At 46.6% G+C, this 14,743-nt stretch overlaps 1 protein-coding gene across 1 annotated transcript; it reads left to right on the top strand.

Annotated features, from left to right (window-relative positions):
• The first annotated feature begins 307 nt into the window (after nt 1-307).
• On the top strand, nt 308-6,399 carry LOC123081672 (vegetative cell wall protein gp1). Its single transcript, XM_044504225.1, has 7 exons — nt 308-316; nt 678-1,052; nt 1,691-1,777; nt 4,858-5,001; nt 5,084-5,146; nt 5,228-5,328; nt 6,131-6,399. Exons 1-6 carry the CDS (start codon nt 308-310, stop codon nt 5,315-5,317), a joined length of 768 nt encoding a protein of 255 aa, XP_044360160.1. The 3' UTR covers nt 5,318-5,328; nt 6,131-6,399.
• The last annotated feature ends 8,344 nt before the right edge of the window (nt 6,400-14,743 follow it).

Below are 14,743 nucleotides of genomic sequence, written 5' to 3'. Positions count from 1 at the left end.
GGTACCTTTAGTCTCGATCCCATAAGGCACAACATTCATCGGGACTCCCTGTTGAAGAACTTCGTACGGTAACATACTTAGCAATGAAGTTTAGCTTCAAAAATAATGTATGGAAAAGATGCACTGAGGACAAATATTAAAAATCTTTCCGTCCACTACAGGAATAAGCTAGTTTGACGTCAGTGAGGTTCTTTGCCGTCAGCATATCACTGGGGCAGACGGCAAAGAGCTATTTTCCAGTCAGTGGATGACGGCAAAGAATAACTGACGGCAAAACAGACGAATAACAGACGGTAAAGAATTACAGATGGCGAGCGTACGCAAAAGGTGACGGCAAAAATAAGCCAGACGGCAAAGACGTGTTCTTTGACGTCATCTCTGACTCTACTAACGGCAAAGTCGGCACCCGGACGGACGTCAGTGCCAGTGTACTTTGCCGTCAACTCATCCGTTAACTAACGGCTAATGTTGTGAGTTCGCCGTCATCTCCGCTAACTTGCAGACGGCAAAAAAACACGGCCACGCAGCACATGCCCCCGAAAAAAAATTGCTGTCAGCGAGACCAGTGGCAGACGGCAAACAGCCCACACGGCCACGCAGCACATGCCCCCAAAAAAAAGGGATTCGCCGTCAGCGAGACCAGTGGCAGACGGCAAAACAGCCCAGTCCACTGATAGTATAGCCCAGCCCGGTCGGACACGAAAAAAAAAACAGATCGCAGCGCCAGCCCCTCCCCTCGACCCGCACCACCAGAACAGAGAGCGCCGCTAGGGTTCCAGCGCCGCCGCCGCCATTCTCCAGCGCCGCCGCCGCCCACTCCTACACCGTGCCCCCAACCCCTCCTCCAATGGCAGCACCGTCGCCGGAATCTCCTCCCGTGCCCTAGCGCCACCGCGCCGGCACCACCGCTGCCGGGCACCACCTCCGCCGCCGCCGCCGCCGCAGGGCAGCACTGCTGCAGGGCACCACCTTCGTCGCTGCTGGACTGCAAAGGAGAGGCAGCTGCACGGCCGCCGGACACCATCTCCCCCTCTGCCCCATCTACCCCCACGGTGAGCATTCCTTCTCCTACCTACCCCTCTCTGCCCCAGATGGATGGATGCATGGCTGCATGGATGGATGTATTGATCAATGGATGGATGAATGGATGTTGTAATTGGAGAAAATAGTATGTGCTCATTTTGGCTACACGCATTTGTTATATATTCTGTTATGTTGATGATTTTGCGCTCCTTAGCATGATGAGATGGGGAAAAAGAATCTGTAATCTAGTTCTGTTGATGATTGTTAGCATGGAAATAGTATTGTTGTTATAACTAAAGGAAATCTTGTTTGAGCAATCAGAGTATGTCAAAAGTTCAAGTGAAAATTGTATCTGTAACATTTTTGCCTACCATATAAAGTAATTAATGGCGACAAGGATTTCATGCTTACTGCCATAGTACATTTACAGTAATGATGTGGATTAAATATAGGTAAATCTGATCCATATTGTAACTAAAATGTAGATATTGTATATCTTTGGTTTTAGGAGTGTTGCCTTTGTTCAAATGCTTGTCCATAAGATCTGCAGGTAAACCAATTATATGAAGAAGATTGATGCATCCTTTCTTTATACTTGTTCATCTTTGTTTCTGTTCAAATTTTCTGTGAGTGCTTATGTTGGTTGTGTTGGTGCTTTGATGTGTAGGGATCAATCTTTTCACCTCCAGGAGCACTATTGGTCATGTTGCCGTCGCCATCGCTGTCTACTACCTCCTCTACGGATCATCTAGGGGTGAGCTCGACTGTCATCCCCACTCCCCCTATTTACTCTGTTCCGGTCGTCGTGCCAATGCCACTAGATTTTATTTTCATGTTAAGTCGCGTAACCTAGGCGTCTCCCGTTCGAAAGGGTGACATTTATAAATATGCATGTATTTGCATATTTATAACCGTCGTCCTTTCGAATTGTCTATGTTATCCATGGACAGCCCGAGTACGTGTAGATTGGGTTTCGTTTCCCGTGCTCTACTTCGGTCCGAGGCAAAATTTCGTCAGCGCCTCCCCATTGTTCTCCGGGTACATATTCTCTCGGCTTGTTGCCGAGACGTGTATCTAGAGAACAGCGGGGAGGTGCTGCCGAAATTTTGCCTCAGACCGGAGTAGAGCACGGGAAACGAACCCAATCTACACGTACTCGGGTGGGATTAGGACCCATCTTTACCTATTAGAGATAGGATTCAACCCATGAATGCATGTTTCTCTTTTGTATGGTAAAAAATAAAACTAAGGCGTAAATAATATGACAAAAGTAATTACTTGTGTATCTATTCGCAATTACATTTTACATAACTTGATGAATATAAATTTGGTGTATCTACTGTTAGTGCAAGTATGGGTGATCGTGCGTGGATGTACACTGGCCACCCTAGTCCGGACGGCATGACCGTTGAATGGGTGATGAAGACCAATGAATTTGTGGAGGCAGCATTTGCTAGTGGCAAGAGAAAAAGTTGGTGCCCCTGCTTGAAGTGCAAGAACGATATAGAACAGTCGAAGAAGATGATGGGTAAACACCTACAGAAGCACGGGCTTAAGACTGGGTATACTCAGTGGACCTTTCATGGCGAGCCTGAATGTAGCAGAGAGGAGGTGGTTCGTCGGCGCACCGATGACAATGGTACCGGGATCGCTGACATGGTAGCTGACTTCAACGATGCACGTGAAGAGGGATCAGAGGAAGAACCGGAGGAGTCCGCGAGGGCTTACCTAGAAATGCTGAATTCGTCACAACAACCTCTTCACGAGTACACGATACAGTGTTAGCTGGATACCATCGCACAAGCAATGTCTCTGAAGTCCCAGTTCAACATGAGCAGAGATTGCTTTGATTCGATGATGACCGCTTGGGGTAGCTCTCTCCCTGAAGGTCACAAAATGGCTAAAAGTTGGTACGAAGCAAAGAAAATCCTCCGTGCACTTAAGATGCCCTATGAGTAGATACATGCTTGTCCAAACGGATGTCTCTTATTTACAAAAGAGTATGCCGACGACAAGTACTGTGCCAAGTGCAAAGCCTCTAGGTATGTTGAGAGAGACCTCGGTGATGGTGTGAAGAAGCAGAGCAAAGTCCCTGCAAATGTTCTTCGGTATCTTCCAATCTTGCCAAGAGTTCAACGACTTTTCTTGACCGAAGATACGACCAAAACGATGACATGGCACAAATATGGGAAAAGACCTGACAAGGATGATCATGGGAGGCCGACGATGGTACATGCGTCTTGTGGCCAAGCATGGAAGAGTTTCGATCGAATACATCATCAGAAAGTAGAAGAGGAAAAGCATGTACGAATCGCCATCGGACTTGACGGGTTCAATCCGTTTGGTATGGTGTCAAAGACATATAGTTGTTGGCCCGTGTTTGTTGTTCCACTCAACCTCCCCCCAGGCGTCCTGATGCAACGCAAGCACATATTCCTATCGTTGATAGTTCCAGGGCCCAAGTATCCGGGGAAGAATATAAATGTGTACATGCAGCCACTGATAGATGACTTGAAAGAAGCTTGGGTGAATGGGATACAGACATACGACGCTGTTAGCAAAAAAAACTTCACAATGCATGTTTGGTACCAGTACTCATTGAATGACCTACCGGCCTATTCACTTTTCATGGGGTGGTCTGTGCATGGGAGGTTCCCATGCCCAAGATGCAAGGCGAGCCTTAAGTGTCGTTGGCTACAGCATGGTGGCAAGTATTCTTGCTTTGATTTTCATAGACAACATTTGCGCCCTGACCATCCATTCAGACTAGACAAGATGAACTTCATGAAAGGTGAAGTTGTCGAACACTCGGCACCACCTGAGATGACGGGTGAACAGATTCGTGATGAATTAAATGCTCTCCAGCCCGATCCCAACCGTCCAGGGTATTTCCTGGGATATAATGAACTACACGCCTGGACTCACAAGCCATGCTTCTGGGATCTCCCCTACTTCCACCAGCTCGAGCTTCCCCATAACATTGATGTAATGCACACTGAAAAGAATATTGCCGAGGCCATTTTTGGCACATTGTTCAACATTCCCAAGATGACGAAGGATAATACTAAGTCCAGACTTGATCTGATGAAGCTATGTGATAGACCCAAACAAAACTTGCGGCAACCCGCGGGCCGGAAAAATTGGACAATGCCACGGGTTAGGTTTGTTCTTACAAGGGAACAAAAGAAGGAGATACTCATGTGGTTCAAAACTATGTCGTTCCCTGATGGGTATGCAGCGAATCTAATGAGGGCAGTGAATCTTGTTAAATTGAAGCTCTGTGGGTTGAAGAGTCATGATTGGCACATATGGCTTGAGCGGTTAATGCCTGTGATGATTCGAGGCTATATCCCTGAGGATGATTGGGAAGTATTGGCAGAGCTTAGCTATTTCTTCTGTGTTCTTTGTGCTAAAGAAGTATCTCCTACCGTGATAGATGACATGGAAAAACAGGCCCCCGAGTTGCTCTGCAAGCTAGAGAAGATCTTTCCACCAGGCTTCTTTAATCCGATGGAACATATGATTTTACACCTCCCTTCCGAGGTAAGAATGGGTGGCCCTGTGCAGAACCGTTGGTGCTATGTACTTGAGAGAATGCAAAAGACTCTTCAAGCTAAATGTAGAAATAAACGTAGAATTGAAGCATCCTAGGTCCTCCCGTCGCACTCTCCCCGAGTACAAAGCTCGGTCAGGTATCTCAACATCTTCTATATGTCAACGCCCGACTCCAGCAATGGTTGCGATGGAGGTATTCTATCCAAGTCCTTCTATGTATGCTTATTTTAATTCTTAGTGTTGGATTTGAAGATGTGATTGCAATGCCATATTCTGTAGTCTCGACTGGAGGAGCAGAGGCGACTGCTAGATGAGAAGTTGGAGGAGAGGTTGGCGGAGGAGAGGCGACCGGCGGATGAGAAGAGGGCGGAGGAGAGGCGACTAGCGGATGAGAGGATGCAACAGTACTTTGCAATGTTTGCGGTTAGTTCCTTAATAGCCTTGCACATACATCTAGTCTTTTACTACCAGTACTTAACTTTCACTCCTCAAACATAATTTGCAGGCTTATTGTACCCATAATGGTATGCCCGCTATGCAGATGCCTGACATTGCTTCACCCCCTATGGTTAGTTATCTGAAATACTTGCATGCACCATTATTGCATTTCTTAGTCCGAGTTTTGTGCTAACCATGTAATGCTTTGCAGTATCAATCAGGCCATGGCTCAAATAATGATGGATGTTCACATGCATCAGGCCCAAACGCCAATGACCATGGTGGTTCTCCAAATCTTTGAGATCGAGTATGGTTAGTGCCTACATATCTCCATGACTTTCATGATTTAGAGACCATTTGAAGATATTCATGATTTAGAGACCATTTGAAGATATTCATGATTTAGAGACAAGTAGCTATTTATTTTCAAGATTTAGACACCATTTGAAGATCTCCATGATTTAGAATCTTGCAAGTAGAGACCATTCGAACCATTTGAAGATCAAATTTTTAAGTAGAAACAAGTAGAGACCATTTATTTTCATGATTTAGAGACCACTTGAAGCTATTTTTATTCATGATTTAGAGTGTTAAGTTGAATCAGTCTTATAATTCGAGACACATAGCTATTTATTTTTATGATTCAGAGACCATTTGATGATCTCCATGATTTAGAAACTTGTAAGTAGAGACCGTTTGAACCATTTGAAGATCAAACTTATAATAGAGACAAGTAGAGACCATTTGAAACTATGATAGATTTGAACCATTTCAACCATGATCTTAAGTAGCTATATGCATTATTGAAGCTATTTATTTTCATGATTTAGAGACCAGTTGAAGCTATTTTTATTCATGATTTAGAGAGCACTCGAAGATATTCATGATTTACAGTGTTAAAATGAATCAATCTTATAAGTAGAAACAAGTAGCTATTTGTTTTCATGATTTAGAGACCATTCTTGAAGATCTTCATGATCTAGAATGTTAAATTGACATGTTCAAAATTGGACAGGTCTTCAAGTACTTTCTTTTGTCTATTCGGCATCTTGATGATTTAAAGCCCTTTTTTTATTATGCCACAATTTGACATGTTGATGATTTCATCTTGTAGGTTGCCACACAGATGCTCTTTGGACTATGATATGGACATGAAGACATTTGTTGTAGTGCCAAATTTTACGTACTGATGCCTGCTTTGTTCATTTGCTATGGAAAACTTTGTACTCTTGCTATGGAAAACTTTGTACTCTTATATTTGCTATGGACTAGCTCGCTATGGGCATTTGGTATACTCTGTGTGGTATTTGATATGAATGTGTTATGGAACAGTGCTATGAACTGTGTCATATTTGCTATGGAACAGTGCTATGAATTGTGTCATCTGTGCCAAATTATGATATATATTGTGTATACAAACTGCCAAATTATGATATATATTGTGTATACAAACTGTGCCAATTTATGATATATATTGTGTATGCAAACTGTGCTAAATTATGATATATATTGTGTGCCAAATTAATATGAATTATGCAAAAAAAGTGCACAGCCTTTGCTGTCACTCAAATGGGTCCGCCTGATGGCAAAGCGCAATACTTTGCCGTCTGCCTCTTGGTCCGCTTGATGACAAAACTGGCAACTTTGTCGTCTGCTTCTTGGGACGCCTGACGGCAAAAAGCGAGGCTTTGCCGTCTGCCTCTTGGGCCTCCTGACGGCAAAACGCAAGACTTTGCCGTCTGCTTGGACAGAAAGCTGACGGCAAACCTTCTTCCTTTGTCGTCCGCCGAGCATAAAGCCTGACGGCAAACCTATAACGGCGTCCGTCTCTGTTAGGCGAATTTTTTTTGCCGTCTACACTCTATGGCTGACGGCAAATTGCGTTCACTGACGATAAAGTCTTTGCCGTCTGCCCGATAAAGAGCTGACGGCAAAGTCCTGCTTTGCCGATTTATGCTTCACCATCTACCTTTGCCGTCAACCAGCTGACGGCAAAGCCTTTGCCGTCTGTATTTCCCTCTTTGCCGTCTGTAATCGCCAGACGGCAAAATTGTTGATTCCTGTAGTGATCCTTCCTAAATAGATGTGACCGTAGTTCAGTACGAATACTATTGGTCACACGTTTTCAGTACTAACATTTCTAAATGCAGGAAGAAAATTTGTCTTGGCAATATCAAGATCCGCAAGCCATGAAACATAATGACTGAGCTCCTCGCAGTTGAGTTCAGCCCCGGCACAGTATACGGTCCTGTCTACCAAGCGCTGGACATGTTTGCTTGCACCGGAATAAGCTATCAATAGAAATTAATTGTCAACCATTTTTGAATAAACAATATCAAAGACATAAATATGGTTTAGAAACTCACATTTTGGTATAACTGGACGCGTCTGCACATCGACCCAGATGTCGGTATTACCTTCAATATCATCTTCCGGACGAATATCAAAGGTGATAACCATATCAGGCTCAAATGCATAAGTCTTGCATAGTGCTCGCCATGTTTTGCATCCAAAATAGGTGTAGTCGTCTGAATTGTATAATTTTGTGTGGAAAATATAACCATGCTCGGTCTTCAAGTAAAATTTCTTTACCTCCATAGTACAACTGCAACCTATCATATCCAATACAAAAACTCTTGCATGGCAGGGGATACGCTAGTAGAATAGTAAAAACAAATTATAAGTTGAAGCAAATGAAGCATATGTCATGCTTAATTACGAAAAAAGACTTGTCGTTGTGACTTACTGTATCCACTTCGAAGTTCTCGTCCAGCTTGATGCTGAAGCGCCTATCATCATCTAGGAAGATTCCGTCGCACAGGCCGCGCTCGTCTTCGCAGTATTTGCAAATACCGAAATCCTTTTCGTCGTCAGACATTTCCTATGTTCATAGTTAAAATATTAATTGAAATCGATCAAAGACAACTACTAGGATACTCAACACACAAATCCGGGGCACTCGATATTTCCTACATATTCTGGCACAAGTCATGCCAAAATTCACAGAAAAATCCGGCATGACCTTTGCTAAAATAGGACATATCGAGCGCCTGAAATTTGCCGGAACGGAAATGAATCAACACTCCAGCAAAACATAGGCCACTCGGAGGTGTAACCTGCAAACATGACCAGCCACTTGGGCAAGCACATATCCTATTTGAGCAACACAAGATATACATTTCAAAATATCTTACAGGACTCAAATTAGCATGCATTGAATAAGAAAAAGTAAACCATCTCATGTGTGTTCGTACATCGTCGAATATTATAACTAATACATCCCGAATAGTGCCATACATATAACATCACTAATACAACTAAAACCCTAGCACACGACGGGTATCGGTGCGGGCGGTGGACACCCACAAAGAAGGAACCATCACGGGATCATAGCTCCAGTGAGATCCCTGGAGAACCTGTCAGGTATTGGAGAACCTGTGCTCCAACACAAACAAGTAGCGACGGACGTGCGCGTCCTCCTCACTGACACGGTGACGCACCACCTCTGCGGGGTCCTCGAGCCTCTAGACCGTCACTGGCCCACGCGACCACAACCAAAGAAGGTTCGGGTCAACGACAGGCTGGCTCCTCACCAACCTGCGCCCCCCGGTAGGTAGCGCCTCCTAGTACCACCATGGCGGAGCCCAGTCCCGGACATGGCCCATCTGGTCAAGCAGGTGTCATCCTCCACCGACTCGACGACAAGGATGCGGGATAGGCATCGTCCACGTCGATGCGGGAAAAGTTGCTTTAACTAAAAAAATAGCAACAAGTTCTTACTAACTAGTTCTATTAATTCAATTAGTTCCTACTGAAAATAAACTTACTATAAATAAAAATAAACTAGTACCTAGCTAATTAGTACCTAGTTCTTACTAACTAATTAGTACCTAGGAACTACTGCCCTAATTAAATAGGGTTAATACTAATTGTAATTAACTAACTAGCACTAAAAATAGCCTAGGGTTCATACTAACTAGCACTAAATAGCTAGGGTTCATACTAAGCAAACAAGAGGGATCGGAAGGGGAGAGTGCTTACAGAGGGCGGGGAGAGAGATGGGGTCGGGGGAGACGGCGGCACCGAGGCGCGGCGAGGCGGGGTCGGCGGAGACGGCTGCGAGGCGGGGTCGAGGAGACAGCGGTGAGGCGGGTCGAGGGAGACGGCGGCGAGGCGGGGCCGAGGGAGACGGTGGTGAGGCGGGGTCGGGGGAGACGGCCGCGAGGCAGGGTCAGGGGAGACGGCGGCGAGACAGTGGTGAGGCGGAGGCGACGAGGGGGAGAAGAGAGAGTGGGGAATTGGGGGAGGAAGCAGAGGAGAGGGAATCAGGCCGCGCGGGGGGTTAGGTGAAAATAGCTTTAACAGTAGCGTGGGGAGGGAAAACGCGCTGCTGCTAAAATCCGTAGTAGTAGCGCCGTTTCTAGAAGGGCACTACTACTATATCGAGCACGTCGGGAACGGTGTGGCAATTATAGTAGTAGCGCGTTCTGTTCCTGCCGCGCTACTGCTAAGGGGGTAACAGTAGCGCGGTTTTGGCAGACGCGCTACTGCTAAGTAGCAGTAGCGCCTCATTTTAACACGCGCTACTGGTAAGATTCTGTGTATAAGGTTTTCCCTAGTAGTGACATGTCGGCCAACCAGCAACCCTAAGTGGTCACAATTAACGCGGCCACCTACCAAAGGCCCGCCTGGCAGTGTGTGGAAGGGCCGCATTCCTGTCCTTTTTTAACAAACACATGTGATGGGGCTGACATCATCCACTGGCCATCTTTGCTCGCTCGCCGACGACCACAAAACCCTAGCCAACAAGCCAGCTCGAAACCCTAGCGAAGCCATGGGCATCTTCGGCAGGAAGGGAAGGAGGAAGGGGAGGTTCAGTGACGACACGAGCTCTTCCAGCGGGCTCCCTCCTCCGCCGCCACCGACTAGACGTGGCACACCACCACGGGAAGCGGGAGCGGTTGTACACTAGTAGAAAAGGGGGCATTTGCCCCGGTTCATAAGGGCCTTTAGTCCCGGTTCTTGAACCAGGACTAAAGGGTCATTACTAATGCCCCCCCTTTAGTCCCGGTTCTAACACGAACCGGGACAGATGTGCCTCCACGTGGCTGGTGCGCCAAGCCCAGGCAGGAGGGCCTTTGGTCCCGGTTGGTGGCACCAACCGGGACCAAAAGGCATCCACGCGTCAGCATTTCAGTGGCTGGGGTTTTTGTTTTTTTTGAAAGGGGGGAGGGTTGGGGGTTTTGGGGGGTTAATTTAGGTGTTTCATATATTGTGTTAGCTAGCTAATTAATAGAGAGAAGTGTCCTCTCTTATGTCCGTGCTTGGTCGACGCTACGTACTCTACATAGAGAGGCCCTCAACACGCTAGCTAGTAAGAAAATGAAGGGAACCATTAAGTACAGAAATTCGTCATGCATACCGAGAGAAGTGATCGATCGACCTCTCCTTCTCCGAGAGATTGGTCGAACAACAAGTTTTCGTATTATCTATCCGACGCTACTGGCTACATACATATACAATATGTAAAATCTCTTACAATCCCCTAGCAATTGAAATCAATTTCCACATGATATTCTCCGGCTTTATTGATGACGTGGTCAAGAAAGAATCCCGCCAATTCCTCTTGAATTGCTTTCATGCAATCGTGTTCTAGGAGTTCATCCCGCATCTGCCACGTCTAATTTGAAGAAGGGGGTTAATACATATATGAATGAAACTCAACAGAAATGATGGTGTAATAAAATGAAATTGTGAATATTATTGCTTACGCACTTCATATTGTCTTTTAGAGTAGCCCCGCTTATTTTTCAAAGTCGCGTTGTAGATGAACTCACACATGTAGTATCCACATAAATCATTCCCTTGTTCCTGCCACAAGCACTTTACGAAAAATAGAGGTCAATCAAACTGATAATGAAGCATTATAAATGGCATTGATGAAAGTACAGCTATAGAATCAACGGGAGATGCGTGCAACTAGCTAGCTAGTAGTACTTACTTTCGGGTATGTATATCGCAGCTCCTTCCACAGTCCCGGAACTTCTGCGGTGAACTGTTTCCAAACCCTGCAAGACAAAGAAAATAATTATTATTACTTGAGATATTAGGAAATGAACAAAAAGTTGCCGATATGGTGCGATAATGATCGATTGAACTTACTTATTGAGCAAATTAGTCATGTCCGCATAGGTTTGGGGATCTTTTCGTCTCGAGTCTAAGACGTTTACTACTCCCCGCTCAAGCTTAATCTCCAGAAGAACATAGTGGAATCTGCGCACGCATGCATAACTCATCAATTACATTACTATAACCTCGCTCGAGTAATAAGGGAAACCAAATATGCACACAACAGTAACACTCACTGGAAATTGTAAGGAAAGAGTATTAAATCTTTGTTTTGATTTTTGATCAATGATTGTAGCAAGTTGGCCTCGGCCTCTTTGGCGTGCTTTTTAACCAGAAATTCATCTATGATATTTGTGTTAATGAACCCAATATCATACATTTCTTGTTTTTTGCACTCGACGATCTTCAATCTGCATAATATAGTGAGGATAATTAATTATAAATACATGCAATGAAAGAGCCGAGCTATATATAAAGACTTAATGACAGAAATAGTACTTACAGACAGTAGCAAAAGACCGTTAGTTTATCGAGGGCCTTTTGATTGAAGAACTCGAAGAACTCCTCAAATAGAATAGCCAACAGATCAGTTCCAACGAGGTCGTGCTCCTCTTTAATATTCAGATACAAAGCATTCGTCCCCCCAGACTCTCTATAGGTTTTCATGTACCAATTATGGAATCTTCGCATCATAGTTGTTAGAGATTTTTCATCTTTGACGAGAGGCTTCCCGTACTCGTATCTATGTTCGTCCACCTCCAAGAAATCAGGAAGTTGATCGTCAGGCAGGTAATCTGCAAGATTGCCATAACCGGCCACCGTCCCCGGAGCATTAGCGATGATGTCGCCGCTAGACACATTGAGCGGGGGCATGATTGCTTTTCTTGTTCGCCGAACTGGGCAATTTTTTTCCCAGTTGCTCGTTCTTTTAACCTTTTATCACTGACAGTACTTCCCGACCGCTCCGCTTTGAGATATGTCTGTTCAGTAATGTGCTCATAGTTGGTTCTCGGCGGATACTTTGGTGGTTTCCTCAGGGCATCGATAGTGCGCTTTGCTTTCACCGGATCTACCTTCTCCTCCGGAGGTGGATGTCTCTTTGCTTTCAACCCAGCAAAGAAGTCGTCCACTTCAGCCTGCACGATCTTCGCGTTTTCCTCCTCTGTCCTCTCGTACAGTAACTTCTCTAGAGGCTTGAGAGAAGGACCATATCTATATTGCCTCCCGCCTCTGCTGGCTGTACTGCTAGACGCCAGAGCAGACGGAGCGGCTGCGGCGCCTGTCTTCTTTCGTGCTTGCTTACGAGGCGGAGGAGAAGGACTACGACGCGCCAGAGCAGCTGGGGCGGCGGCGGGTCTCTTCCGCCCTTGCTGGCGAGGCGGAGAAGGAGGAGGCTGCTGGCTGCTCGGGCACGCCGGCGCGGGTGGAGAAGGAGGCGAAGTGCCACCACGCGCCGGAGAAGGAGGAGGCTAATGGCTGCTCAGGCACGCCGGCGCAGGAGGAGAAGGAGGTGGAGTGCCACCATGCGCCGGAGAAGTAGGAGGCTGCTGGCTGCTCGGGCGCGCCGGCGAAGGCGGAGAAGGAGGCGGAGTGCTGCCACGCGCCGGAGAAGGAGGCCCAGTGCCCTGATCGTCACTCGCCAGAGGAGGAGGCGGTGGAGGAAGCGGAGTGCCCTGACTCGCCGGAGGAGGAGGAGGAGGCGGAGGCGTCCAGTTCGGAAGGTTGATGAGCTCCTTCCGCCATAGGCATGGAGTCTTCAGAGCAGAACCCAGCCTAGTCTCCCCTTCACCGGTAGGGTAGTCAAGCTGGAGGTCCTCAAATCCCTCTGTTATTTCATCCACCATCACCCTAGCATATCCTTCTGGTATCGGGCGGCAGTGAAAAGTTGCGCCGTGTTCAGTAGGATAAACAGAGCCAACAACTGCCTTGACCTTCAAATTCATCCATCGCGTCATAAGGTGGCAATTTTGAGCCTCCGTGATAGCATCCACGGGATAGCTGGCAGGAGCCGTCAAGACATGCTCCGGCTGAAGCAGCTCGGTGGAAGCCATGCTGCTTCTCCGCTGAGATGGCGGGGTAGCTTCGGGGGAAGCTTCGGCAGGTCGTTTGTTGCGATCCGCTTCTCGTTCCTCTAGCCCCATTACCCTTTCGTGCAGCGCCTGCAGTTGGCTCTGCTCCAGTTTCTTCCTCCTCTCGTAGGTTTTGTAACCCCCTGCGTCCGGAAAACCAACCTTCCACGGAATGGAGCCTGGCGTGCCTCGTTTCCGTCTAGGGTGCTCAGGATTCCCGAGGGCCATTGTGAGCTCGTCCTTCTCCCTGTCTGGAACAAACGTCCCTTGCTGCGCTGCATCGATATACTGCCGAAGCCTTGTGACTGGTGTTTTCAGTTGCTCGTCCGTCCAACGGCACTTCCCTGATACAGGGTCCAAGGTTCCGCCAGCCCCGAAGAACCAAGTCTGGCAACGGTCTGGCCATGTCATTGTCTCCGGTTCGATCCCTTTATCAAGCAGATCATTTTTAGCCTTGGACCACTTAGGCCGGGCTTTGAGGTAGCCACCTGACCCCGTGCGATGGTGAAACTTCTTCTTCGCAGCATTTTGCTTGTTTGTCGCTGACATCTTCTTACTCTTTTCCGATGTCGTGTAGGCCACAAATGTGGGCCAGTGATCTCTGATCTTCTCATATTTGCCGATGAATTCTGGTGTCTCTTCTTTGTTGACAAACTTTTTCAGCTCTTTCCTCCACCTCCTGAATAGGCCTGCCATCTTCTTAAGAGCATAAGACTTGATTAATTGCTCTTTAACTGGCTTCTCCGGATCCTCCTCTGGCGTTAGGGTGAAATTTGCCTTTAGCTCAGTCCAAAGATCATATTTCTGCATATCATTGACATAAGACACCTGAGGGTCTTCCTCCTTAGGCTTATACCATTGGTGGATGCTGATCGGGATCTTGTCCCTAACAAGAACCCCGCACTGAGCAGCAAATGTGTTCTTTGTCCGGATGGGTTCAATCGGTTCGCCGTCGCGTGCGATTGCTGTGATCTCAAACTTTTCATCCGAGCTCAACTTTTTCTTCGGGCCTCGTCTCCTTACCGAAGTTGTGCTCGATCCGGAGGGCTAGAAAAATGAAGAAAGACGAGAGTTAATTAATATGTGTACATATACCAAAACAATGAATGCATCAATTAACTAGTCAGCACAGGCTTAACTAATATATATATACCTGGCCGGACTCGGTTCGGTCACCGGAGCAGTCAGCACGGTCTCCTTCTTGTACCTCCATTGGGTCACCGGAGCCATCATGAACATAGCCCTCTTCTTGTACCGGCATTAATGGGCCGGAGCCATCATGAACATAGCCCTCTTCTTCACCCAGTCCTTCCTGACCAACGGTGTCGCTGAAAAATGACGCAACGACATCACTTCCTTCTGCGATTATCTCCCCCAACATCGCTTATGTTGCTTCGTCTCGGGAGTGCTCCATAGTTTCTGCAAATATTTACAACATGTCAATTATTATTCAAACATGGTACATATGGATATATATTAGTGGCAAACGTAGAACTAGCTAGCTAATCACAATAAGGAATCATGTTAGT

The sequence above is a fragment of the Triticum aestivum genome, chromosome 1B (genome assembly GCF_018294505.1).
Source record: "Triticum aestivum cultivar Chinese Spring chromosome 1B, IWGSC CS RefSeq v2.1, whole genome shotgun sequence".
Taxonomy (NCBI): domain Eukaryota; kingdom Viridiplantae; phylum Streptophyta; class Magnoliopsida; order Poales; family Poaceae; genus Triticum; species Triticum aestivum.
This window is presented reverse-complemented; position numbering and strand designations above follow the sequence as displayed.

Excerpts from the sequence above, each read along its gene's own strand:
- LOC123081672 (XM_044504225.1), top strand. Across the intron at positions 1,778-4,857 it reads CCTCTACGGATCATCTAGGG|TCTCGACTGGAGGAGCAGAG; the intron begins GTGAGCTCGACT and ends CATATTCTGTAG. Across the intron at positions 5,002-5,083 it reads AGTACTTTGCAATGTTTGCG|GCTTATTGTACCCATAATGG; the intron begins GTTAGTTCCTTA and ends CATAATTTGCAG.